Genomic DNA, 27,478 nt, shown 5'->3' with positions numbered 1-27,478 from the left:
ATGTAATTTGCTGTCGCTGTGATGAAAAGATTTCACTTCTGAAAATGGAAAAGGCCCGGTAAGCCACTAGTGGCATGGATTTAAATGACTCTACCATCTTGAATCAAAATTTGATTCTATGCTTCACAAGCCAGCTAGCTCCCCAGTGGCTCCACATCTGGGGACTTCCTTCTCAAATGTTACAGCTTGGCCACAGCAGTGAGCGACTGGATTGGAAATGCTGCCTACAGCAAGCTCTCCGTCACCCTGCCCTGCTCCCTCCGGTAGCAGCAGTTCTTCTGAAGTCCCTCTCAGCAAACATCACCGCTCCCTCCTCCAGCACAGAAAGCAGCACAGATGGACCAAGAGTCAAAGGTGAAGCACAGACTTTTTCAGCACTGCACAGAGCAGCTTATTTTAAGTTGTCCGGTCACAGAGGACAGGACAGGCTGACCAGGAGCCTTCTGACAGAAGCAGTCAGACCACAGGAACACACCGTAGCTTAAGGGAACCAAATCCTTCAGGTTTCAACATCCAAGAGATTTACTTTTCCCAGAACACACCGAAGCAGTCTACAGAGGATGTCTGGTTTGTTGGTTTTGGGTTTTTTTCTTCCTGATAGAAAGAGGACAAAATTAAAATTGTTTGCATTTGGAATGACATTTGTACACAACCAAGACGTTAAAACTGACTCAAACATTTTGCGCCAGATACAGAAAGGAGATTTGTAAGGGAAACCCATTTCAAACAAAAATAAATTTATTTAAAATCTTACACAGTAGAATTCCTTCATTGCACAAATCAAAGTATTAATCGTGTTGATGTCTGTTGGATAATACATTACTTAATAAAAACCCTCTGTAACGTTGAGGTGGGGAGCCCCAAAAAGTAAGCTACATTAGAAGTAGACACGATATAGTTTATGCAGCCAGATGAGAAATGTTTTCTGCTGCTTTGTTATTACACAGGTAGTTGGTTCTGTCAGCTAAAGCCTAGTGAGTTGGATTTGTTTTATGCATATTGGGTTTTGTTCTATTACCTTCCAAGAGATTGTACTCCCCTGAGTCAGCTGTGTTCATTGGTCAGAATAAATTCCAGCATCTGATACCATTTCCATTAATCACAGACAAGCCAGTATACGTGAGCAAGATAATAGAAAGATAAAAACAATATCTAGTGAATGGGAAACATTATTTATGGATGCTGTTCACTAATACAGTAGAAGGTATCTGGAAGGCATTTTTTCGACGTTGATAAGACAAACAGAGAGGAGAAGAAGATGGCCATCAGAGGAAATACTGACTCCACAGGGAAGGAGGTTTCTGGAACCACACAGGTCATGTAGCACCTTGGTAACACTTTTACAGCCCATCATTACTGTGGCTGTGCTACAGCCACAGCTTCCCCCCCTCTTTGCAAGCAATTTCAAGATAATGTCAAAGCTGTTTAGTAACAAATTAACTTTTATTACACAGATCTTAAGGTGCACCTGTGAAGTTGAATACTTCACCAACCCACCTGTAAATAACTTTAGTATTATGTATGTTCCCATCCATTACAAGTTAGGAATCATGGATCTAAAATACAAAGCATTTTTCTCCAACGTATTGAGCAGTCAAGGCATTTCACTTAACCTGGTTGTATTAAGCCAGATATGAAGCAGAGCAGTTAAAAAAAAAAAAACAAACATAAGTGTATTTATCTAAAACCAGTTCTTGAGAAGAAAAAAAAAGCAGACACCCTTAATCTATAAAGCAGGTAGTTGCAATTCAAATAACTCTAGTTCTCAGTGGCATACTGAAGACACCACGAAAATCCTTCTTATGTGTATCAGCAACACTCCAACACCTAGTTTGATTAAATTAAGGCTTTGTTTCTTTTAATACAAGGTAAGTTAGTAGCCTTCACCACCACACACATAAAAAGTCAGGGTTTTGGTGCTGTGCAGAGGAGGCACAATAAGGAAGGCTAACTGCACGGTGAACAGGGTGACTGCAGCGGGCACCACTGTGCACACAATTAAGTCTGTTTCCTACAGCATGATCTGAGGGGGAAACAGGCTGATCACCCAGGGCTCACAGCGTTCAGCAGCATTACTTACGATCCTTTATAATTCACAATGAAGCCCAAAATGCCACAATCTAAACAGTGATTCTTGCTGCTATCTAATATAAATCCAGATTTTGACAAAAAAAAAATATCTCGCCTTTCTTTGTTAAAAATCACATAAAAATGCATTTCTAAACCAGAGGAATCAGAAGGTTAATTGAAAGGAGGAAGGGAGAAATAATCCAGTTCTTCATTTTATGTCTTACTCTGAAAGAAACCACTGTCAAAAAATAAGCTCAGAGCTGGTACAAGTTTTAACACAGGATACCAAGTATTTTCTTGATAACTTACAAATAGCGAACAAATAAAGAACTCTATTATTTTGTGTAATTCCAAGAACTCACTTTTCAGAGCAGTCTTTTGCAAATCTATGCCATCTGCAGTACAAGACTATCTGGGCCCCATGCTGCATTTCTTTATATTTACATTATACCAGCGCAGCTTTAACTTCAAGGAGCTCACTCCTGATTTACAGCAGAGGAAGACTAGGCTTTCTGTTTCAGAACTAGAATTAAAAATAAAGAACAAACGTTTCAGGCAGTTTGTTTCCCCCCTCTTTTTCAATCGTTAAGGTGCCTGTTCAGAGCCATTCTAAAAATGCCTCGGTTCATTCCAAGAATTGTTTAACTCTTGTGCAGACAGTTTTGATTACACTGATCCAGGTAATCTGCTGGACAGTTTAACAAAGCTGTTTTATTTTTAATTTCCCAAAACACATTCTCGTTAGGCTTTGGAGGACTTGGGAATACCCAGGAATTATCTTCCAGAAAGCTCTTTCCGTAAGAATGGTGTTCCTGAAATGGTTTGCCGTCAACTGGAATGGGTCTCTCATCTGTCCATGCTTGCAGAGTCATCCTTTCAGATGGGTTTTTTACATCTCTTGGTGGAGGCGGAGACACAGCATTGCACAGTACTTTATCATTTTGTGAGAGTTTTTTATAGACTACCCCAGATGTCAAATTCAGCTTTGAAATGTTCAAGTCAACACATTGTACGGGTGCAGTAGAGGCAGCTGAAGAAAGAAGATAAAAAGATTTTAAAATGACATTACCTAATGCATTTTTCATATACTCCAAATGTATATGGCAGTATAGTAGGGATGTTAATGTAGAACAGTAGTATTTTCAAGCTACAAATTTCAGACTGTATTCAGTAGCTCAGAAGTTACAAACTGAACATACTAACCTCGGTCTGATTCTGCAAGATGAACCAGAGATCCTGAGATCGCAATGTCAAAATACACCCAACACCAAGGAAACCTCCCAGCTCCCCCTTGAACACAGATAAACTGATGATTCTCTTTGACAAAACTGGAACGAATGCTGAAAGAGGATTCCTGTGCACTTGGAGAAATCGATCAGATTCAGAACACTGCTTACACAGAGCATGCCTCTACTGATTCTGCTAATGAGTTGTGTTCTCAAGCTGCCAAGAACCTGCATCCTCACTGTCCATGAAGCAGCAAGAGGGAAACACACGGTGTTCACAGGTTCTCCGTGCTCCACTGTTGTCTGACTTCTGGAGAGATTGCAACATTCAGCCATCTGAAATTCCAGGGGAATTTTAAACCGTGCTAGGAAGAGGGTGATTTTGAAATAGGACAGCATCTACCTGAAATGAAAGAGCTGCGCCTTCAACGCACATCTGAACAGATGGCCACATACAACCAGGTAATTCTTTTTTAGTGATGATTTACATAAATGTAATGGGAGTAGATTAATAATTCCTGCAGTTAAGGAAGCTCTTATCTTACAGGTGGTTTTCTAGAACAGCTACGAATCTTGAGTACGAACTGTGATTAGTAACTTCAGTTCTTAAGGGACTGGAAGAGAAGCCAGTATAATCGGTCAAAGAATACAACTCCTGTTTGTCACAGTAAATTAAGGGCAGTGCCCGATCCACAAGTGTCAGCCAAAAGCACTTTCCAACGGCACAGGCATCGGATCTGAAAGACGTGCTAAGGCACTGGATTTGGCCTCTTTGTGCTGGGAGGTGTAAAAAGTAATCTGAGGCCTACACAGGCCTCTTATAATTTCAAGAAAAACAGAATCCACTGAAAATGGATTGAAAATAATAAAAAAAGATAAAAAAGAAAAGCAGACATATGTTGAAAATGTTTCCGTACATAAATGACAGCTAAGTAGAATCTGCATGTTAATCGATATCATTATGACATTATTAACATCACACAGAGCAACAAATACACTCTGTTCTCCAGACTTAAAGCACCTCTTACAGTGGCAACTAGTTTGCACATGATAAAATACTACAAGTACAGAAAACTGAAGGTTCAAGTCAATTCTACCCATATTTTGCATAAGCAAAGATTTCTCTGTAAATACAAGCACAGATATATCTGCATTGCATTCATAAGCGTGGCTGACAAGCAAGGTAAACTGAAAAAACAAAGAGTTTTCATTTTTGCTGAACCTGTCCACTCGTACGTACTTCTGAAAAATTACTGAAAAAAGCCTACAGAGTAAAAGGCAGAAATCCATCTTGTGGATGTACAACTGCATTAGCAACTGCAGAAAAATCAGACTGTTCACCAAGCAGGGGAAGAGAAAAATCAGTACTTGCGTAGTGGCAAAACTGACAGCTCTAACTTAAAAATAAGGACAGAAAGACACTACATGATCACTTCAAACCCTGACAGACTTAAGGATTAAGAATTCATTCAAGCTCCCAGTTTCTCTGCTGAAGTTATTTAACAAATGTGTCTTAGAACTGTAGGAACAGGGACTCCCCTGGTGACAATCTGACCGATCTACAAAATGTGTTGATAGTTTATCAGCCAAGTACCAGAGAGCCACTGTGGGCCACGAAGGCAGTGACTGACCTGGAGGTGAATCCTATCATTACCTCACCCAGCCGGTCAAAGCCATTTAGAAACAAAACATCTTGATCTTGTAACAGACAGAGACATCAGAGACTGCCACCAACATATTGTAACCAAATTCACTGTCTTTCACCAGCATCTTCTGTATTCTGAACACAGTAAATACCACAACTGAAGTGAACAACAAAGGAAATAAACACTGCAGTAAACAGACTGACAGTCTGGCCTGCCAGAGCAAGAACACGCCCTCCTTAAGCATTTGGTTTGAAAGAAACATATGTATGAAATATAAGAGCTGTGTGATGAACTGCTCACATAAATTATACATACTTTATGCGGAGATTCTTTCCTCCCTTGACTATTTGCAGTGTAGCAGCCGAAATAAGGCAGTTTTGCAGCCCCAGCATCGTGACATTCAGGAAATGTCATCCTGCATAGCATTTTGCTAGAAAAGACAACTTTTCCGAATGCCAACATAAAGAAATATGCAACCATAAGGGAATTTCATTCTATTAAAGTCTGACTTTAAAATATTGCCAAGTTAATACTTTATATATTCTATACAGGGGGAAAAAAAGACTGTGTTTGCAAAAAGATCACCCCCCCCCCCAATATGAAGTAGTTGTGGTAAAAGGTCAAATACGAGTAAACTTAACACCTCAGCCTTGTGCACATAAGCAACACTTGACTGAGAAAAAAGCCACAAGGGGAACAGAATACAGTACTGAAGAAAAAACACATCAGCAACACCTTTATGTGTGAAGTTGACCAGTATGAGACAGAAGCAAAAGCAGAAAATGGGTAGGCTGGAACCATAATATAGTCCATCTTATCAACTTCAATTGATGAGATTCTGATAAGATATGATAGCTAGTGTCTTTTTAAAATGGTACAGCTTGATTCAACAGTTTGCAGTAACAGACCTTACAAACACACTGACTTGCCTTTCTTGGTCGCTGTTGGGTTTGTTTTCAGTTTTTGTAGAATCCCAGCTTGCAAGTCAGTCACTAGATGCAAATTAGACATTTCTCTCTTCAGTTCCCAATATGCTTGCTGCACACTTTCAAAACAAAGATTTTTTAAAAGTTAAAAAATTGCCACCTCTAAAGCACCCTCATGCCTACTAACATGCTCATCAAGCGTTAACTATTAACGAATTGCTTTTGCCCGACATACACTGCAGGTTTTGCTCGAGTTCCATACTTCAAAATGAATTGAGCAGTACTGATAATCACCCTGATCTGACAGACCTTTGTATACTTTGACTCTTGCATATTATAATATATAATGTATTATGTATTAACATACTAGATGATAGGAATAATTTCAAGTTCCCCAAGTGGAAAGACGTATGAAGCATATTCTCCAATTCCATTATTTGAAACTGTCTTCCTATAAAACTAGTAATCTCAAAAGAACACTTCTTAAAAAAAATAAATTTACACTAGGCTACAAACAAGGGGAAGTTTTAATTTTGAATGGCTTCTGATAAATGACCACGCACACCATGTCCTATGATCCTCGTAATGTTAATTGATCATAGTTTTAAATATTCAATCAAATCGGTATTTGGGTCTTTACACCATTTACCTGACTACAATGAATTCACACAAGATACCCGAGATCCAAAACGAGCACCTGCACACAGACCAAACTAAAATATAAAACATCCTGTTTCATAGTCAAGTAATCTAATTTATGTTAATACACTGCCTCATCAGACAGTGTAAAAACAGCGATCCAATTCATTCTCTGATAAGACAGCATAATATGAGGAACATATTTAGCAACAGCAGCACTGTTCCAATGTTGAAGTTTCTCTGCTGGTAAGAAAATCAAGAACAAAAAACAAAATCAAGAGAAGTCAGCATCACCATACGTTTCTTGGTAAAATTTTGAGCAAAGGCTCACTGAACACCATATTTATGTAATTAATAACTAATGTTCTAAGACATAAGGATGCAGTTACTTCAACTTAAACTTGAGATCAATGATTTAATGTTTTTTAATGCTTAACATTTTACAAAACACATTTATTGAGGACTAGTATCATGGACAAGAGTTTTCAGAATTTCTTCCTCACTATATTCACCCAAGATATTTATTTGAAAACGGTTCAGTACCTCAAACTATTGTCCAGATGACTAAGAACTATTAAGCTATATAACAACTGTATTTTCAAACATGCATATATACAGATTTCTATCCCTCTACAACAGCAATATAGGATCACTCAATCCTGCATGAAATTTATCAGACACATGTCAAAAGCACTCTGAGAAACAGCTATTAATCTGTTCTGCAAGTTAACACTAAAAAGAGTTCCCTTAAAACAGAGACATTAAACTTTCTTCTATGCACAGAGGTTATTTCCCCAGAATACAAACATTCACATTCAAAAACTCTGTTACAGAACAGAAGCTGATAGTTTAATAGGTAATGTATTAGGTATCATCAATTCAGATAGGTAACAAGTTAAAATTTTCACAACTCATATTTCATTAAGTTCAGCTAAAACCTCCAGCCTTTTTACTGCAAAATCTGTTTGGCTCTTTGAACTTTTAAAGAGATGACAATTTTAAAATTAAGTTGAGGTGGCAATCACACTTAATTTATTCATGTGGTTTTGTCTCAAACAGAACTGTCCAATACTCAATACAGAAGTGGCAAATATAAGAACAGTGTAGTGTCTGCCACCAACCATAAGGAAAGTGCTTAGATAAATTTTGTAACGTGCTTTTAAAAACATCTTGCAAGGGGATGCAGGTACCAGAATTCCACTGAAATCACACACAACATTTTAATTGGTTTTGTGGACACTGACCTAGACTCCCATTGCACAGCTAATTTTCAAGGAATTTGCAATTGAAAACCAAGGATTCCACATGCTTTAAGTTTATCCCAAACTGCCTTCTAACACATAACAAACTTTGGATCTGACAGCCTATCTAAACCTACAGCAAAGCAGGCTTGCAAAACAAGGATTTAAAGTCAGATTTGCACGCTGCTAACAAATGTGAAATAATTACTTTCCAAAAAGTTAACTAACTGCAAATGCCTCCATCTCCCATGAACAGCAGGACTGCTTGCTGCAACAAATGTTTTGCATAGGAGGTTTTTCAAGTGTTTTTCCACAGAATTTTGGATGGGCTTGTATCTTTGGCACACATTACACGTTCGTTATTTACATCATATTAAAATGAATGCTATACTGTGCATATGCTAATTCAGATGGTTGCCACCTAAACGTCACTTTGTGGAATAAATCTCCTCTGCAAGATCACCGTTAACTACTATACCTTAGGATAACACCTTTCTTCAGGTGTGAAAGATGGAGTATGAAACTCCAGTAGAAACCACAAGAAAACCAGTTAGCTAGCTAGCTGTCCAGTCAAGGTGAAAGGTGAAAGTGTAATCTGCACATAGCACATACAATATTATCATAATTACACCGCAGACTATATGAAAAAATCTGCACTGTTCTCTTTCAGTGACTGATTTCCCTTTCCCTCTCTTCCGTACCCAAGGAAGCAACAAGGTATTACACTAAACAATGTCATTACGAAGGACCACTCTTCCCTCTTGTGGAAAATCGCGTAAGTACATGAACAGGCGTAACTGGGTATAAGAGACACAGTTAGTATTTAATTTCTGCAAGATAGAACATTTGGGAATTTTCAGACATTCATGAAGTGTTATCTTGCGTAAAGAATTAAAGGACATACATATATTCTAACATGGCACACACACTCAAGACAGGATAACGGAGTTCATATCATAGGCACAATTATCTGAATGGCTGCAAAATGCAACAAAACGCTTTCTGATATTTTAGCATTTTTCTGGAAAATTGCTATTTCTTTTTAAATAGGTCACACAATGTCTCCTCAATATTTTAAAAAAATCTTTTTAAATGTCTTTAGTATAAGTATTACTGCACTGCACTAAATAAGAATGTATGTCCCAACAATAAGCAAGAGATCTGAAGCCGTCACCTATGCAAACACTGAAACCTCCCCATACGCAAAATGACAATATTCTGTAGCTAAGATGAGACTTGGAAATTTATCTACCACCTCCTCAAGTCCAATAATTATTAAATAGCTGATTTTTAAAATCCAAGATAATTTAACTTTCATGTTCTGTACAACAATGTGAAGGTGTAAATGTTTTCGTATCATCATCATCCTGAACTACCAACACGAAGAAAAAAACCCTACAATGATCTTGCTCAATTAGTATACCTAGACTTGCAATTAGATTATATAATTTGAAATAACACATCTGAACAAGCTACAAAAATGTTTACTTGTTCAAATAACTGTCCCTTGTTAAACTAAAAGCAAAACATGAAAGCCATTTGATTTTCATACCTCTGGACGTCTTGCTTTTGAAGGAGGTCTCCATTCAATGGGTTTTCTTCTTCAGCCTGGTCCTGCATAACACAGCAAAGGGAAGAAAGAGGTGGAATTAACATATGATTTCAGATTTTCCTTCTAAAAATACTGCAGTGAAACTTTAAGTTCACCAATACTGAAACTCAGAAGTAGTCTTCATTTGTGTTGGCTGCCATGGTTTTCAAAACAGACAGACTTCTACTAAGAATTTCCACTTAATGCTTAAATGACCTGCTTATATGAAAGCAGTGCTCAGCCACCACCATACTTTTTTTTTTTCTAACAAATCTCAAAGTTTGTGATTCTCTGAAAAGCAAAAATTAAGATGGACTTTTGACTTCCATTAAAAAAAAAACAACAAAAAAAATCAGTCTTCTCTTGTTCTTGCCCTGCCTCAGTATATAAAAACCTTTAAATGCAAGGAAACTGTTTCAGTATAGATTTACTTCCACGAGCTACTTTTATGATAGAACATAATTTATCTCGAGTGTGAAAGACCACTTTAAAATTATGCATACAAGCAGCTTCACTTAAGTTAACAGGACTGGGCTCACTTTATTAGTCATGTTTCTATTAGACCCTCACCTGTGAGCCGTTCCCATTCATTACCCTTCTCTTCATGTTCCTTTCCTACTACTGTTCCCTCCAGCCAAAGCTGTTATGAACTTGACACTGGTCACTTGGCTTCATGGTAGCCTATAAACATTCACCAAGCAACTTGTCCATATAACGCACACACTGCATCAATTAAAATGCAAACCCCAAATAAGAATATCTAAAAATAGAAAGTATACTTGCCTAAGGTAGAAAACATCTGAAAATGGTAATGTAATTAAGACCAATAATAACGAAAATACCAGCTGTGTTTGAAACAGTACTGACTTGTCATTTCCCTGTATTTTACCTCGCAATTTTTCCCCCTCCTGAAGACTTTCCCACTACCACCCATCAGAGATTAAATTTCATAGTTAAAAGAAAAAAACCCACAAAGCTGTGCTACATTACCCTACGTTTGAAAAATCTGTACCTTTTAATTTCCTACATTAAGCAGTTACCAGGAGCAAAAAGAAATTATATTTGGGAAAAAAAAAAAAAGAAAAAAGAAAAAAGCTTTTCCTCATTTGATCTTAGCAACAAAAGTTGCTGGCATAAGAAATATTAGATATGATGCTTTAGTGCTTACAACTGCTATTTTAGTCTGTTCTTTCTAGCAGCATTCACTCTCACAGTATAATTTGCAACCTTCAGTTATTTATATAGCTGTTACTCTAAGCTGTAGGTTACCTGAAGACACCAGAGCTGCATACAAGTTAAAGAGTATGCCTTCAGAATTTACAAGTTATTAAAAACACCTGAAAGAATTCCAGTGAAAGCAACGACCAACAGTGGCAGAAGTTCACAGAACACCTCACATACCTTCCAGGTAACGTGCTTTATCCCCATCTAGTGGAAAAAACACAGACCAAACCCGAAACACGACAAGAGATGCGACCAAGCCTGCCCGTGTAAGCTAGCGGTGAGGCATGACAGCCCCAGACCTGCACAGACACATTCAGTGCGAGACCCCAGTGCCCCAACCATACATGCTTTGAGGGCAGCAGAGAAGGACTTCAGGGTAGCACCAGTCTGGTCCCTGAAAGCCCAGGAGAGGTTGGGGTGCATCTTAACTTCATCTTAAAGGAATCTGGTTCCTATACTCTGGACTGCTCTGTAATGCAAGGCACAGTAGGCAGTGGCGATTAGGAGATTTGCTTCAAAAATACATTTCTGTAGTAGTGTCAGTGTCCCGAAGAAACATTCCCGAATTAAACCAAATCCTGTTTGCAGGCAGGATGATGGCTATAGATGATGGATTCTATCTGCAAGTCTTACATACCCTGAATATTGACTCACTCAAAATTATGTGAATTAAGATTACAGAATCGTAATTATAATTTTAAATGACCACAAGGAACCTAAAATAGTCTTCAAACAATCACATTTAAATCTTTTTAAGTTTACTGTGTAACTTCAACATGACTGCAGAGTCCTAGAGACTGTCACTGTACCTTTCCTCAAGCAATAAGCATTCATTAGACTTTTTTTTTTAAACTTATTGCATTGTATTACTGTTAAGCTATCTTAATCTTTTTGAAATCCTAGCATTTACATTACACAGCGAGTCCATCAAACAGATATTTGTCCCAGAAATGGCAGGAAAGGGCAACAAAAGAGGTACTTTCCCGACAAGCTTCATGCTACTATCCTAAAGAAAAGTGCTAAAGACTCCTTAAAGTTCCATGACATCTTTTAACATAAGCGTTCTATTGTTGTTTAAGAAAAAAGAATGCCCCCACCTTCCTCTTAGCTTTTATATCCCAGCACAGGTCATATGGTATGGAATATCCCATTGGTCACTTTGGATCAGCTGTCCTGGCTATGTCCCCTCCCAAGATCCTGCCCACCCCCAGCCTACTTGGGCTTGGGGGGGAGGCTGGAGAGACAGCCTTGACACTGGGTGAGCAGTGCTCGGCACTAGTCACAACACTGGTGCGTTGTCACCACCTTCCCAGGTGCCGATGGGAGCGCAGCACTATGAGGGCTGCTGTGCAGCTCAGCCGGACCCAATACACCAGGTTTTGCCCAAACTTTCTAGGCAGTCCAGTCCAAGTCTAACATAGAACGCTGATGTGGATGGCTACTTAGAAGAAATCATCAAGCTTTATTTTCTGTTGTTACATGGGCAATGGCTGGGAAATCTCACCTATGTAGAACCACAGAGCATCTTGAGTTGGAAGGAACCCAGAAGGATCATTGAGTTCAACACCCTGCTCCTCCCAGGACTACCGAAAACTAAACTTTATAACTAAGAGCATTGTCCAGACGCTCCTTGAACTCTGACAGGCTTGATGATGTGACCACCTCTCTGGGGAGCATGTTACAACAGTCTGTGAGAACATTTAAGGTTAATTTTGCTAACATGTTAATCTTTCAGGCAATTGTATACTTTTAATCTTTGTTTACCCGTTATTTTCCTTGAACATGAAATTTAAAATAATCCCTTTATACAAAAAATTCCTTAAAGATTAAGGTACCTACCTTCTGCTTGGATTTTTGCAACTCCTTTCTGAGACTGTTACACTCTTGCTTGAGCTTTTCTAGATCCTGTTCCAGACTATGCACTTTCAGGTCACTGCTCAGCTTCTGCATTTCCCAGGTGGACTGAGTACAATTCAGATTTTTCATCACTGCAAAGATGACAAGCAAGACAATCAGATTTCAGTTTCAGTTCAAGGAATGTTACTCGGTATGTAAGGTTTCACCTCAGCCAGCCCATACCCTACAAAAATGTTATCCTGTACACTCTGAAGAAACTGCAGTCTATGACAACAGGGAAATAGTAGTACTGGTAAAGTTGGCAGAAAAGCGGTCTACTTTCTGAACTTTAATTAGACAGCCTTACTTTCCAGGAATGCACTGGAGATTTTACATAAAGAAAAAGGAATTAACAGCATTAAAAGGCACTAGAAATACAAGACCAAAATAATGGCAAACATGCATGATATACACATCAACTTGCATAATTCTTACATGCTTTGAAAACAAGAGCCTTTTCCCCTCAGACTTGCATCTTCGTATTAAACCACAAGTTTAATATGAAGACATTCCAAACAACAACCAAAGCCTCAATCAAAAGAGCAAACCCTAGAAGTTACGTAAGTTTTCTTGTTAGACAGAAGCATTTCACATGGTCACTAGGAAGAAGCAACCTAAGACGATCCTAGCATCAAATCAGTAGTACGGCACTAGTCAGACAGCATGACAAGAAAGAACATGACAGGAAGAAAACCCCCAAGTCCTCAACTGCATGGTACACTACACTCATTTCCCGATTTGACAACTTAAACAAGATTAAGCTACACTATTTTTTCTTAGACAAGGTACTCAGACCCCACTTAGGAGTAAAACTGATTACAAAATAAGGCTTGAAGTCACCACGCTTTCAGAGCTTTCCTTATAAACTCTGCATTTCTTACCTCCTTAAAACATGAGTTCCTCCACAATGGTAATGCTACTACTACTACGACCTACTACATGTGGTTTGTTCTTTTAGGTTTAAAACCTTGTGCAGCTGAAGCAGTGTATTACATGCTTGAGGTCCTCTTGGAAAGCAATCCAATTCAAGCACAGCAATGCTTACAAGCCCCCGTCAAATGACTGCATTTGTATAGACCTGAAGTCCAATCTATATCTCTAAGTTTACACAGATGGCATTTTCTTTTAGCTATATTAATAAAGATTACTTTTTTCTTCCATAGCGTTTTATTTTATGTACCTATCATCTACACAGCACTCTTTACAATAGCAGTAACGGGGTTTTTGGAGTTGCCAGGGTACACTGTTTTGCTTCTCCTTCCTCTTTCCACCAGGCTCTCTACTACCAACATCTTTCTACTTTTCCTTATCTCCCAGCCCTTTAAGTAACTGTTGTCGATTGCAGCTACTGCTATACAGCATCTTCTTGTATGTGTCATATCCAAACAGTGAGGCAACACAATATACTGGATCATCTGCAGGTACCAGAAGAAGTGGTATCGACCAGATAGTGTTTGATATTTGAACAACTATGCCCCTGTCTGACTCCGGGAAAAAGGTGGTGGGGTCTAGAGATGTACATGATTAGCCTATAAGCTGTCAGGTTGTGCACGTTTCTCAAATTACTAAATAATCTACAGTGAAAGAACACAACAGCCTTAGATCTCTACCATGGAGTTCCTTGTCTATGACAATCTAACACACACATTTACAAGAATGAGCACATATACAAGCTCTAAGTACCTCACTGCAGTATATGCCTCTCTTGCCTAGCCACTCTATAGGGTTACACCTCTTCATGCCCTGAGAACATAACCACAAAGATTAGTCGACATACATTAAGATGAAGTAACCAAATGCATACCTTGTTGAGTTTCCACTTCAGTTCTTAGTTGTAACAGCTCTACTTCTTGGGACTGCAACTGTTCATTCAAGGTTTTCAAAGATTCTGCACTTTCTTTCATCTATTTTCAGGTTTGAGGGGAACAACAAAAAACCCAAAACCCCAAAATCATTTGAGAAGCTTTTTTCTATCATACCTGACAATTCAACTTTTTTTAACAAAAAACCCCAAACTCAAGAAAAATAGTGCTGTGATTTTTCTATTTAGCATTAGCCTACTGCAGTAATAAAATTGAGATACTTAAAATTGTTATTTCTAAATAAAGTACTGCTGTACTTAAAAAAACAAAAGGAGTAATAAACACCACTGATCTTCAGCAAATAAAATTAATTCTACAGTAAACATTTACTAACTATGCAATACTTCTACAACATGCATTTAAGTCATTACTTAAAAAGGCATACAATTTTATCCAGTTTGTTTTTCAGATTATCTCGGTCAATGCAGGCCTCTCGATAGGCTTGGTATGCCTTATTTACTTGTTCACGTCCAACTGAACTGCATTCCTCTTCCAGTCGAGAGCCCAGCAGCTAAAAGTTTAACAAACATGGGAAATAAGTTTTGTATGTTATATTGAGAACTGCAAAATTTTAAAGTGCAATAGTATGGCCTGCAACATTAAACGAACCGCATTTTTTTAGCTTACAAAACAAATCAGATTCATAAAAAATTTTGGTCTTTATCAATGCAAGTGCCAAAAAAGCTGTCTACAAATTCTGCAATCTCTAACCATACTTAATGCCCTCTAGTTTACTGCTATGAGTATTTAAAAAACATCCACAAGTCACGATTACTCACACTGACAATCCCTTATGTTTTTCCCAAGCTCTGATGATGTACAAACTACTTTTTGGAATCAGAGTTTTAAGCATATGAAGACACAACATAGAGAAAATTCAGAAGAAACTGAACAATTTTTGTAATGACTCATAATTTAAACAAAGATTTTTTTTTCACTGTATTTATGTGAGAAAAGCCAAAAGCAGAATTATTTTACAAATAACTATTAACTTCCAGATTACCACTACCTCATTGCCTGCTCAGGTCAAAGACAAGCAAGGGGGAATAAGCACTATCAACTAGATCGTCAGAAAGAGAAGAACAGAGTTAAAATATAGCCAGTATTTTTAATAAGACAGCAAGAAGTCCTACATCAATTACATCTGCTCACACATAAAGTTCTTGTTTTGACTGAGTACCACATTATCCTTTTCACTGTTTATCCTGCATACTTGCTTTAAATTACTGAGGCATTTCAACAGATTCAGTGTACCTAATGTAGATACTTGTGACAGATTGTTTATATATTCTCATAAAAATTAAATAGTCACACACAAATAAAATTACAGAAATCAAAGAGGTAACAGTTATATATCTCCCTTAAATCTCTCCTCTTTTAGGTGTTCGCTTGAGAAAAGGTATGGGAAAGCCAGCCGTAATGATAGGAAGCTTCTGCCCTTTGCTTTTTGTATTGACCACCAAAAGTACATACACTTACTTTTTTTAAGTTTTGTCCTTTACACTTTCCTCCTCCAAATAAAGCCATTCAGACAGAATATAAGCCTTACCAAACTTCCTGGAAGTTTCCGTACACTTTCAAATGGAAAACTCAAAAAGGAGTAACCCCCATGTATTTTTTATCATAGAGGTATACTAGCCATTAACAAAGACTGAAAGTCCCTTCCGATATTTAATGGTCCAGGCCTTCTCAATGCCCCTCTCTCAAACACAGAAAACAAAGTATCATCTTCAAGACAATTAAGCCGAACCAAAAGAGAAAAGACAGAAGGGGTTGTCAAGGTCAAGTCCTGTTTATTATGATTTTCGGTAACCATGTAAAAGGTGTCACACTTGGCATGGTTCAGACATTGTCCAGTCTAGAGCTCTATTCCTATCCCCATCACTCCTCCCGGACCTTATATAAAGAAAGCGCTGAGAAAGTTTTACCTTTTGACAGAAAGTCAATCCTGTCAAACTAGTCACCAAGAGTCCTGAATAAGTGTTTCAAAATCGAACTGTGACTCAAGCTTTTAATTTGAATGCCACAAAATACTACAGACTTTGTAAGCTTTTAAGAGTCAGTAGCACATACTTAGTCCCAAGTCCTAATAAACGTCTTGGCTCTAACTCCAGGATCCATCTTACATTAATAAGGAAAGCAATCTATCAAAATCAAGACCCTCACTACTGAATGACGGATAAACATTTAAAAATAGCATTCTTTACTAAGGGAGAAAAACCTGCGCCATGATCAATTTTCAGCTTTAATGAACTTTACTAGACTAAGGCCATGAGAAACTGCATATAAAACAAATTCCCAGATTCCTTTACAATTTAGAATGCCTGCAGCAAAAAAACAGCCAGCCAACACCTCTACATTAAGCACTGCAACTCCGTATTTCGTGTTTGAGACTGCTGTTATCTAGACCTAGCTAGAACCAATTTTTCCCTTCTCATTTTGCTATGCCGAGCCCAAGAGATTCTTTTGATAGACAGTTCCTGGATTCTGACAATTTATAGACTTGGCACCTCGCTATTCAACAATACTATGCTTGCCTAAGTTAAGAAATACCACAAAGAGGAAGATGAAATACAGTAATGATTCAACACAACTACGTATCTTTGCAGGGCACTACAGCATTGCATCACACACATCCCCAGTAAAAAATCAGAATTCCTGGTATTATGTAACCAGACTACCAGAGGAACAAACTGTACTTCACTTAAATAAAACAATTTACCAAAACTTTTTAACTTGGAAATTATTTTAAGTAAATTTTAAATACTTAACCATCTGTTCCGCTATCCAGCCAGGAGCAAAAAAAGTAGCTGCTACCAGAAGCTGGTAAGTCACCTTTTTTTCTTACCTTCTCTTCTAGAATTCTCACTCTTTTTTTTAAGAAGGAGTTCTCCTTCTCTGTCTCCTTTAGTCGTTTCTTGATATCTTCATATGCAGTGACAAGTGCGAAGTGTGAGGCAACAGATTCATCTCCACTGTAAGATGAAACAGGAATCTCCCCGTCTCTCTTATGACCGTTGTCTGCTTTTTCATGGTTCAAAATACAGATGTCATCCTCTACCAACTCCTCCATGACAGCTGTTAAAAAGGCAGATATGAGTGTAAAATTTCCACAAAGACAAATTCATCAAGAGTCTGAAGTCTGAAAACCTTCTAAAATGATACTGCAGGGTGTTTCTGTCTACGTATGACAAGAGCACATATTAGGAAATATCTTAATCTTGCAGAAAAATCTTGAAATCCATTTCACGTTGAAAATACAGTGAAAGATGCTTCTTTTCTAGCCAGTGTAACTCGATAAATTTTTTTGAGTGCTTATCAGACTTATGAACACCCAAATTAATTGTTATTAAGGCTCAACACCATCCTAAAATTTGGCTAGTACCAATTATTTAATTCCAAAAGAACACCATGTTAAGAGTTTTTGCAAGCCAGCACTGAGCTGTAAAAGAGATTATAGCTGCAAGAAATGGACTAACTACTGCGGTTCCTGAGCATAAGTGCCAAATTTCCTTCAATCTTGATTGCAAATATCTATACTTTTCCCAAATTTCAAAATAGCATCTTGAGGTACACTTGCTTTAGTCCTTGAAGAAGATGCATGAGTAGCTATTCTTCACTTGGTCACAGTAGAAAACATCCTGCTGAACAGTTACAATAATTCTGGACTGCAAATACGGTAAGAATGAAAATGTACTCAATAACATGATCTGCCTCAAGGCGCATGGAGAAAACTGACAATAATCTCACTGTAAGAAAAGTATCTAAAATACTAGGTAAACACCTGAATGACAAATGCAAAGTAACCATTGAGTTTTTGTTACACCACCACACTGTTCAGGCACATCACAACATTCAGTAAGAAAACAGTACCTTTAAAAAACTCCACATACTTACTTGAACTCCAGGTCTTAAGGGGAAGTCCCCAACAGTATTTTCCTTAATGTTACTAGTTATCAGGAAAAAGTTCAGGGTTTTGATTTCAAAATAAAGAACTGCCTCCCCCCCCAACAGAAAACACAACCCAACAAAAAGACACAACTCATTCTTATTTAGTTATGATCAAGATTCCTTGCATTTATATGTAATACTAGCAAATGCTATACAGTACCTGGTAACATTTCTTCCCCCCACCTTGAACAAACTACTACCAAAACCAGGTTTTTATTTTTTCCCCTTGAACAAATCCTTCAGTTCCTGGTGATTAGCTATTGAACCAACAGAAATGCTGGAATGAAAGAAATGATCCTAATGAAGGCAGTTTGTATTACAGGAAAATGTTTTTTCAATGGAAAACTGCCCTGATCAAGCTGAACTTTGCAGGAAAGGCAGGCATCAGTAGGTGACAACCCCTGTGTATTTGGTATTTAAATTCAAACTAGACTTCCATTTGTTTAGTGATACTAAGACATAAAGGGATCTACTGCCCTGGAGCTTATCTGTGTGGTCAAATCTCCCTCACTGTGCTCGCAATGGAAAAGCTACATGGACTGCAGCATTATGAAGAGCTGTAGCACAGCTATAGCTGAACTATGGTGGTGTTATCACATTTGTCTCACTTTGCTCCAAGCCAGCGCTAGACAACCTGATAAAAAACTGTGACAGCTTGTTTATATTAAATAGACTGCAATGGAGTTGCAAGTGAAAGAAGACAATAAAACAACAAACCAGAACTGAAGTCCTTCTAAGGGTTACCTCCAAAAGGCAAACAGATGCCTTGCGTACTGTTTGATGTATTCTAACAAAAAAGGTAGCACCTAAGCTTCCCTTACCTGTTGTTCTGACTCATACTTAAGTAGAAAGAGCCCTGCAAAATAGGTTTGCTGCCTTTTCATTGTAAGAATATCACTGTACGCACAAGGTGACCTTGACCAAGAGTACTACCTCATTCAAACTGCATTAACTGACTGAAGGAATCGCTCATTTTGTCTTCTAAAATGAGCATAGCATTCCAGCTTTTCCACCCCCATTTTACCGATGGCCCTGCAAGTCTTGTCACCCATCTTGTCAAATTCCAGGAGCTTGCCCTCTCATGGCAACACATCTCATTTTCTCTGAACACTAGACTCAAGTGTCATTAATGTGTCACAGCTCATTATTATCTCTTGAAGAAAGCAGCAGACTGTGCAACCTTGTACATAAAACACATCTTCATCTCCACACTTTCCTATAGCTCCTAAACTCGAGCATCATACATTCCCTACTTCTTGCACACATCAGTTCCACCAGGAGATGGCAATAAGGGAAAACAGGAGATAACATCAGAAGACAAGACGATATTTATTCTGTATTTCGCTAACGAAAACTTACTGCCTTTATGAGTTTCCAAAAAAGCAAGACATTCCAAGTAAGATTCAGCATACACAAACACTATTTTATAAATTCAGGTACACACTTAAGCTGCACCTACTAAGAGGACTATTCACATTAATATTTTTTTACTTAAAAGATTTCATTTAGTGTACAGGATTATTCAACTCTGGTCTTCCGATGCTGCTCTCTAAGGCAGCACTGGATGCTATTTAGAAGATAAGCATATAATTCCGCATAATTCAAAGGGGTTTGTAATACACATTTTCCTAAATTTCTACACACAAGGTAACCGTTTCAGAAAGACTGGATATACACATTTTAACTAATCTTAATGCATACAAAGTGCCGACAAACTGCCTCCAATACGAAAGGCTACTTCTCCTGAGACAGGTGCTCAAAAAAGACAACCACCTCTCAGCTCACACCCTTAAAGAACAGATCTGATGATGTAATACTTTGGAGGGGAAGAGGCAACACACCTTACACAGCCTTGAATTAAGTAAAAATGGGATATTCAGAAGGAATTGTATGATTTTTAAACTGTTTTGCTTCAGTTATTAAAAATAATTAAAATTGTCATGAAACATGCTTCTCTGTACCAGAAGCTCAACAGCCTGTCAAGAAGGCAAAATCACCACAATATTCACATTGTAGATACTTCATTTTTATTTCATTATTATGGATATATTCATCTATTAACATAAAGTATTAATAATATCCACTCACCATATTACACTGCCACGACTGCAAAAAAGTGCAGTTGTTTCAGCTTTACAAGAAACTTGATTCAAATCACTATTGTCATCACACCCAACAACATGCAAACAAAACCAAGACTTCAGACAAAGGTAACTTTCAAATAAATGGACAGATTTACATAAACTGAAATTTAAATGCCACTGAACACCAATTTACTCAGATTTTTAGAGCATCACATGCAGTAATGTATAGTAATATTTACATTACTCTAAGTTTAGCATAAGATCATTTCAAAAAGCCATAGCGTAGATAGCCAGAAAACAAAAAGGTATTTTGAGATTTCCCCCTACCTCTTAAAAGATGTTTCTCCTTTTGAAAAGGAGCACTACTCTTGAAACCAAAGTACCTTCTCTTTGCAAAATAAACAAGACACTATAATTTAAGAGATTTCATTATGCTCTTGTCAGTCAATCTGAAAGGGAAATTCTTTAAGTATTTTTTTCTAAATAGCTCCCCGTTTTCTCCCATAATAGTTTTTTCTACAAGATCACACAGTTGAATTTAAAAGAAACCTGCAAAAATTTTAACAAATTTATAAAAGAGGAAAAAAATGCAGGAAAAAATGCATCTATGAAACCTCAGGTGAGTGATAAAAAATAATTTTAACAGTTAACTATTAGTAAACGTCAGTCTGTACTAATAAAATATTCCTTTTATTGCATATTTCAAAGTTCCAAATTTCAGTCTACAGAACTATATGATAGCCATTTCCTAAAGACAAACAGTGCTAAGACTTCTGTATTGGATAGGTGCATGACAACTCCAAACTAAGTGTTAATATATACACTACTAAGTGCAGTATACATTAGATAAGCATGAGGAAAAATTCACATTAGAAAAATTAGAGCAGCATTGCTACATGTATCTAAATAAATCAACCCAACAAAAAAAAAAAAAAAGGGAACAAGAAAAACCCCGGGCAATTTATCTCTACGCTGCAAAAAACTCTCTGAAGTATTTCCAAAGGAAAAAAAAAAAAAAAGCAATGTTATTGCTCCAGCACCTGCTAAGCCCGTATTAAAAGGCCAATAAAGGATATAAGCTCATACAAGAATAAAACCTGGCTGCTAAACAGCGTTAAGATCAGCAGTTCTATAAAGGTCATGGTGAAATACACAGTTCATCCAGCTCTTTGTTTTGTTGTCAGGAAAAAAAAAAAAAAAAAAAAAAAGACACCAGAAAAAAAGAGAAAGTATGCTTGCAAATTCTTTCTCCGTAAGAAGCTCTCCCATGATATTAAAGCATTAGACAGAAACCCTTAGAAGGCAAAACCTTACAAAATTGGCCAATATCTGTAAGAAATCCCTGACTACTGCTGTAGCCTTTAATTTTACTTTTTAAGGACAGGAATCAATTTAGTCTCTCCGGTACTATATTACATCATTTTAAAAATATGAACTGTAAGCAACAATCAAAGAATTGCTTCCTGACACAATGCATGCATTTAGATTATTCCACAAGTTATGACTCCTCAAAACTGGCATTCCCAGAAGGGCTTGCAGGATGGCTCACGGAGCCCAACCACAGACCTCTGCCCACTTTTTATTGTTTGCCTTCTCCAATTCAAAGCTACACTTGCATGCACTGCTGCAAATGCCTCAGAGCTGTCGCTCTGAAGCACCCGAATGAATTTTGATCTCTCTGGAGTTGCAATCCATGAGATAATTGGTACTAGAGTAACCGATTGAAGTGAAAGATTTTCCACTAAAATATTTAGAGTAATACACAGACTAGTTAATGTTTATGAATACAATTTATGTCCATCTCTGCCTACTTAAAGCAAGTTTTACAATCCCGCTTACCATACATCCCATCCCAAGACAGGTCTCCCTAATACTTTTGCCTGTGACAAAGAAGAAGTTACATTTATACTTTTTTTGAGGATGACCTGCATTTGAAACAGCCTATTTAAAAGAACTTTAATCTTTACTTCCAAAAATAAACATATTAAATGAATGCCAGTATTAGTGTTTGTATTTAAATATTTTTTTAAAAAAACAAACAACAAAACCAAAACCACAACATGAATACACTGTTGACAGGACGCAGTATTAAGTTCTAGCAGGAGTAATTATGTCCACTACTTATAAGCGTACAAGTTTGAAGTGATGGCACCACTTAAGTGTTGTTTCACATACTGTAGAAAAGAAGGGTTTCCAGAACCTACTTCTGTTGTTCATTGATGGCTAATGCAGGATATAGAACAGCTTTGATTTAATGTATTAAATATCTTGAGAATAAGAATCCTTTCCCACTTCTTACTAATATTTGGCAGAAATATAGCTTTTCTCTTCATAGAGCTTTACAAATATTAGTCATTAACACCATGGGAGGTAGTTAAATATAAAACACATTTTACATGCAGGGAACACAGGATGCAGAGGCTTTAACAGCAGGCAGACCACTGCACAAACAGATTTCTGTAGTTTGAAATGCTAATCTTACTTTCTGATCAGGAGGCGAGACAGTAAAACCAGGATTAAATTAAATTTTTCCCAGTATCAAGCAAATTCCCATTTTGCCCCAGCCATTGATTTAAAAGAGAATGGAACGGTTTTCAAAATATTTCCAAATGCAAGTAATTTCAGGATAGTATTTTCCTGATTTTTTTCAGGACTATTGAGTGTCTGAACCATTGCATTTTGTTTATTTTCCAGAATTGAGGGGTTTGACTTCATAATGGTAGTATGAAGCAGTCTCCAGCTGCTAGTAACAACAGTATGATTTTATACTAGTTTACCTTGCCTTACATAGAAGAGTGTATATATGCATGTAGACATAAAACCAAAACATTAAATTCAAGAAATGCCTTTGGTCCACCAGAATCCTGAATGAATGTGTTGCTGCCTCTAATTTCAAAAAAGTTGTACTGCTTTTTTCTTTTTAAAGACACTTCAGCACAGCAATGAAAAATACAGAATCCTGCAGCCTGCACCAAAACCTCTGTACAGTACATGGAGTACACAACACACGCTGTTAAAACAAGCAAGACTTCCAGACTCTTTATGCATCTATCCCTCAGAAACCTTAGGTTCGTTTTGATTTCAGCTGCGAACACTGTGTTCTACAGAGAGAGACATCACTTTTTACAGATACTTACTCCATTTTTAGGGGGGAAAAAAAAAAAAAAAGTATCTGCATACATGCATCTCAGTAGCTGCTAGTTTTGGCTACTGTTCATCCTTCAAAGTCCACAGCCCCAACGTACTTTCTAAAAGTCCATTCGTACAAGGACACAGCCCTGCAGCCTCAGCATACTTGGTACTCTTGCAGAAACAGGCCGGCACATCAGCCAAATCAGACCTCCGCATCGCTTTCATTTCGCTGCCTCCAGAAAGTGGAAAGTTACTGTCTCTAAACTCACAAACCAGATCGCTGTAGTTCATCCATTGTGAACATCTGGGTAAGCTACAGGAGAGCCAAGCAGTGTCTCCTTAGGTTGATTTTTCAACCTAACCTAAAAAACAACAGGCAGTTTTTTCAATCTGAAGTTTTTTAGAATAAATAACCTACTCTCACAAGAACTAGAGAAGTACTAAAAAGCCCATTTTATGACAACAGTGTTTAATAAATTTTACTTTCTCTGAACAGTTTCATACTCCAGTATCTTCATCGCTAATTTGCAAACCCTATGCATCCTCAACATAACATATTCAGTCTGCCTTTCTGTGGATACTGCCACAACAACCAGTTTCCCTGACAACTATCAGAAAACGAGAGGGTTGTAAAAAAAACCCCCAAGTTGGAGTCAATTAAATATTGTCCTCTCAGCATCATATAATGCTGTTTATTAAACTATTAAATTTAATCTTGAAACTAATGAGAAGCAATACTGCCAAAGAAACACAAGTAGGAGCAAGATGGCTTTTGGCTGTTAAACCTTTCTAGTACCAAATCTAAGTATATTAAAAGGTTACTGAAAAACCTCATGCTAACACTGAATATTATTTTAATAGACACTTTTTTGGCGTTCATTTCTTCCCATTTCAAAATGTTTATAAATAAAAAAAGCTATGAGGGGTTGGTTTGGGTTTTTTAAAATCTTCTTTTGTAAAACAAACAGTAGGTCCTACCTCCCAGTCATAAGTTTCCTCCCAGTCAATTAAACTGTCAGACTAATTAACATTCAGTAAGTTCACAAGTGATAAGGTATTATGAAAGCCTTGTATAATTGCATTAACTTTTAATTCAACTGGAAACACACCCCACCTGTTACAACTATTAAAAGGCAAATTAAACTGAGTCGCACTGATGGCCCTTGGTCATCCTGCAATTCACTAACGTAACATCTGGAGGTTTTCAAGACACAACTGGACAGGGTGCTAGATAATTTCATCTAGGCTCTTTCCCACAAAAGGCTAGACCAGCTGATCCTTCCCTGTCCTTTCCAACCTGGGCCATTCTACAATTCTGTATTCAAGTTTACACCTTATTATTTCAGACAAACCTGGTCATTTGAACCGAAGTTCCTGTTAGCAGTCTCTAAGTGAATGACTTTGAATGTTCAAGTTACTTATGCTTCACTTCCCTTCTCAAACTTCATTTCTTCTCCCCAAATGTACTGTCAAATTTCAGTTGCATCTATGATTTTTATGCACTACGGATACCACATAAAATATTATATAATCATGTAATTAATAGTTAATTAATGAAATTATAGTATAAACATAGCAAAAACATTAAGTCTGATTGCAAAGTTGATTGTGGATAAACCGCATACATACGAAATCCCTAAAAGTCCCCTTCAGCAGAACCCACCACTGACGTCTACCTGGCCAGTTACTAGCCCGACTCTACCATTTTAACCAACTAGATCTCATTGCCGCTGCAACTGTTTACTGAATATGGACAGTCTATCTAGACTTCCTCTGGTTAGGAAATGAATGTAAACATACATCAAAAGGTAAATCCACATCAAAAGGTAAGTCCACACTGCATTTTATCCCATTTACGTCTACCTTTTCGCTTATTTTCTTCAAATTCTATTCTAAAGAAGTCAGATACCAATAGCACGTGCAGTGACAGGTCTGCATTCTTTCCAGGGTAGTTTTCGCTTTCCTAATTAAGGCATTGCACATTTAACATTTTCCAGTCATAATGCACAATCCCCAATTCAATGTACCTATTGATATCATAAGAACAAACGTTACTGGATTTGCAACTTCATGCTGAGCTTTTCCAACACTGTGGGAGGAAATTATCCAATTTCTCCACTCCGAGTATACTAAATACAGTTTACTTGCGTATTTTACCTGGTAATTTTCACACTTTCCCCACCTTTTAACAGTCACATAGAAAACAGAGACCTACTGAAAACCAAATCAAAACATTTGCTTATATTTAGGCAATCTTAAAATTATCTCTAATTTATTACGCATTTTTGCTGCACAAAGATGTCACTTCACCCCCTTTGCTCTTTTCAAGGCCTTTTTATTATTTGATTTTAATTGCACAACATAACCTAGCTAGTATTCTGGCAGCGGTCACTTTATAGAGTTTTCCAAACTGTAAACTATAGCATACAAGGACAGAAAAAATAGCAAGTAGTCTGAGAAAAAATGTGGGGTTTGGGGGGCAGGAAGGGGCTAAAATCCTCTTATCATCTGATCCAGAGTTCACTCAGCCAGCATTTTCTGCCTTCTGACTTTACTCAGAGCTGTTTGCTCAAAAATTGTGCTTAGAATTGGGGCAATAGTCTCCTGCTTAAGTTACAGTGCAATCATCTGAGAAACACTTCTATCACAAGTTCTTTTTGTTTTTTGGATAATTAGTATTTCATAAATGTAATAGTTAAATCTCAGATTTATTTTTGTTTCTACAATAAAAATTCCAGGATACATGTGCTAATGGGTAACGAGTATTATTAGCAGCAGTAGCATCTGATCATACACCAATATCCAGGAAGTTAAGTGTTTCCCACAGTCCATAATAACACTCTTCAGAGAACTGTCTCCAAAGAGCACCTGATCTTAGGAGTCCAGAGTAGGCTTGACTGTTAAAACAATAATCCTCCTCTCTGCTTTTTCCAGAGTTGGCTTCCAGTGTCCTGATTTTACTGCACACATAGAGTGTAAAACAGCAGGGAAATTAAGGGATCCCTCACCAAATGCAAAAGCTCCTGAAACCCCTCACTGCAACAGTTTACAGCCCAACCCACTCTCACTTGTAAGCTGATGGGGAACAGATTTAAGGAGATCATGGTAATCCCCCCACGGGGTGAAATACCAGGATTCAAAGCTGTAATTTTATAAAAGTTGAAAGCATCACCGGCATACAAGGCTATCTCAACACTCGTCTGCAGTCCCTTCTTCCAAACCTATGTGGCCTGCAACACCCGTATTCCAGTCTGGTCCAGCATTCCATCGTGCTTCTGTTTCCACATCTCACACCCATAATCCTACCTCGTTCATGCCCTTCGCCAGATTCCCCTACACTAACGCACTAACTGCCGCTCTAAGATCTCACCCAGCTTTTCAGTTTAATTAGGCGCAGCTTTTTAACTAGTTTTATTGGCTACCCGAGACCCGCTCCCAGCTCATCAGCTGTACCTTTAAACTACACTCCCCGGCCCCCACCGCCGCCCGCCAAGGCGAAGCGGGCAGGGCCGTGCGGCGGGACCCCCGCCATCGCAGGGAAAGAAACCACAGACGGGCCAGCCCTGCCCGCGCCCCCAGAGGGAACCGCTCCTTCCCACCGGGCGGCGGGGCACGAAGCTGCCACCGGGCGGGAGGCTAGGCCGCGGGGCCGGAGCCGCCCACGGCCGGGTGCCGCCCGCAGCCCCCGCCGGCCCCCTGCGCCCGCCCGGCGGCCCATCCCCGATGCCAGGACCAACCTCTGCGGGCCTTCCTCGGGCCAGGCGGGGCACTAACGAGAGGTCACCTCGACGGAGAGGCAGCGCCGGCCGTCACGGTCTCCGCTCGGGCCCCCTCGGGCTCCCATCGCCTCCACCTCGCCCGCCCGGCCGCGATATCGACCTCCACCACCGCGTGGAACTCCCGGGACGCCGGCCCTGCCCCGCGCCTTTCGAGGAAGTCAACACACGCCTCACGTGACGCGGGCCCGGCCCCGCTCCGCCTCCAGGGGCG

The 27,478-nt window shown here is 38.4% G+C and overlaps 1 protein-coding gene across 2 annotated transcripts; it reads right to left on the bottom strand.

Moving 5' to 3' along the window:
- Window positions 1-720: 720 nt before the first annotated feature.
- Window positions 721-27,478, bottom strand: AZI2 (5-azacytidine induced 2). 2 transcript variants are annotated; one of them, XM_040593235.1, is made up of 8 exons: window positions 27,226-27,477; window positions 17,170-17,399; window positions 14,707-14,832; window positions 14,264-14,363; window positions 12,403-12,551; window positions 9,301-9,362; window positions 5,872-5,987; window positions 721-3,100 (listed from the first exon to the last, which is right to left on the bottom strand). In XM_040593235.1, the coding sequence occupies exons 2-8, from the start codon at window positions 17,392-17,394 to the stop codon at window positions 2,712-2,714; spliced, it is 1,167 nt and encodes a 388-aa protein (XP_040449169.1). In that variant the 5' UTR covers window positions 17,395-17,399; window positions 27,226-27,477; the 3' UTR covers window positions 721-2,711. The 2 variants fall into 2 exon arrangements, with proteins under 2 accessions (XP_040449169.1, XP_040449170.1); XM_040593236.1 differs by lacking the exon at window positions 14,707-14,832 and having other exon boundaries at window positions 27,226-27,478.

Source organism: Falco naumanni, chromosome 4 (assembly GCF_017639655.2).
Source record: "Falco naumanni isolate bFalNau1 chromosome 4, bFalNau1.pat, whole genome shotgun sequence".
Lineage (NCBI taxonomy): Eukaryota > Metazoa > Chordata > Aves > Falconiformes > Falconidae > Falco > Falco naumanni.
The sequence above is the reverse complement of the archived record's forward strand: the minus strand, read 5'-3'. Positions and strand labels throughout refer to the sequence as shown.

What these genes read in the sequence shown, in the direction of transcription:
- AZI2 (XM_040593235.1), bottom strand. Translation starts at nt 17,394, where the DNA reads ATGGAGGAGTTGGTAGAGGATGACATCTGTATTTTGAACCATGAAAAA. An exon ending in TGAGAATTCTAGAAGAGAAG is followed by an intron (nt 14,833 to 17,169) that starts GTAAGAAAAAAA and finishes TTAAACTTTTAG; the next exon opens with CTGCTGGGCTCTCGACTGGA. An exon ending in CAAAAGCAAGACGTCCAGAG is followed by an intron (nt 5,988 to 9,300) that starts GTATGAAAATCA and finishes TTGTTTTGAAAG; the next exon opens with TGTGCAGCAAGCATATTGGG.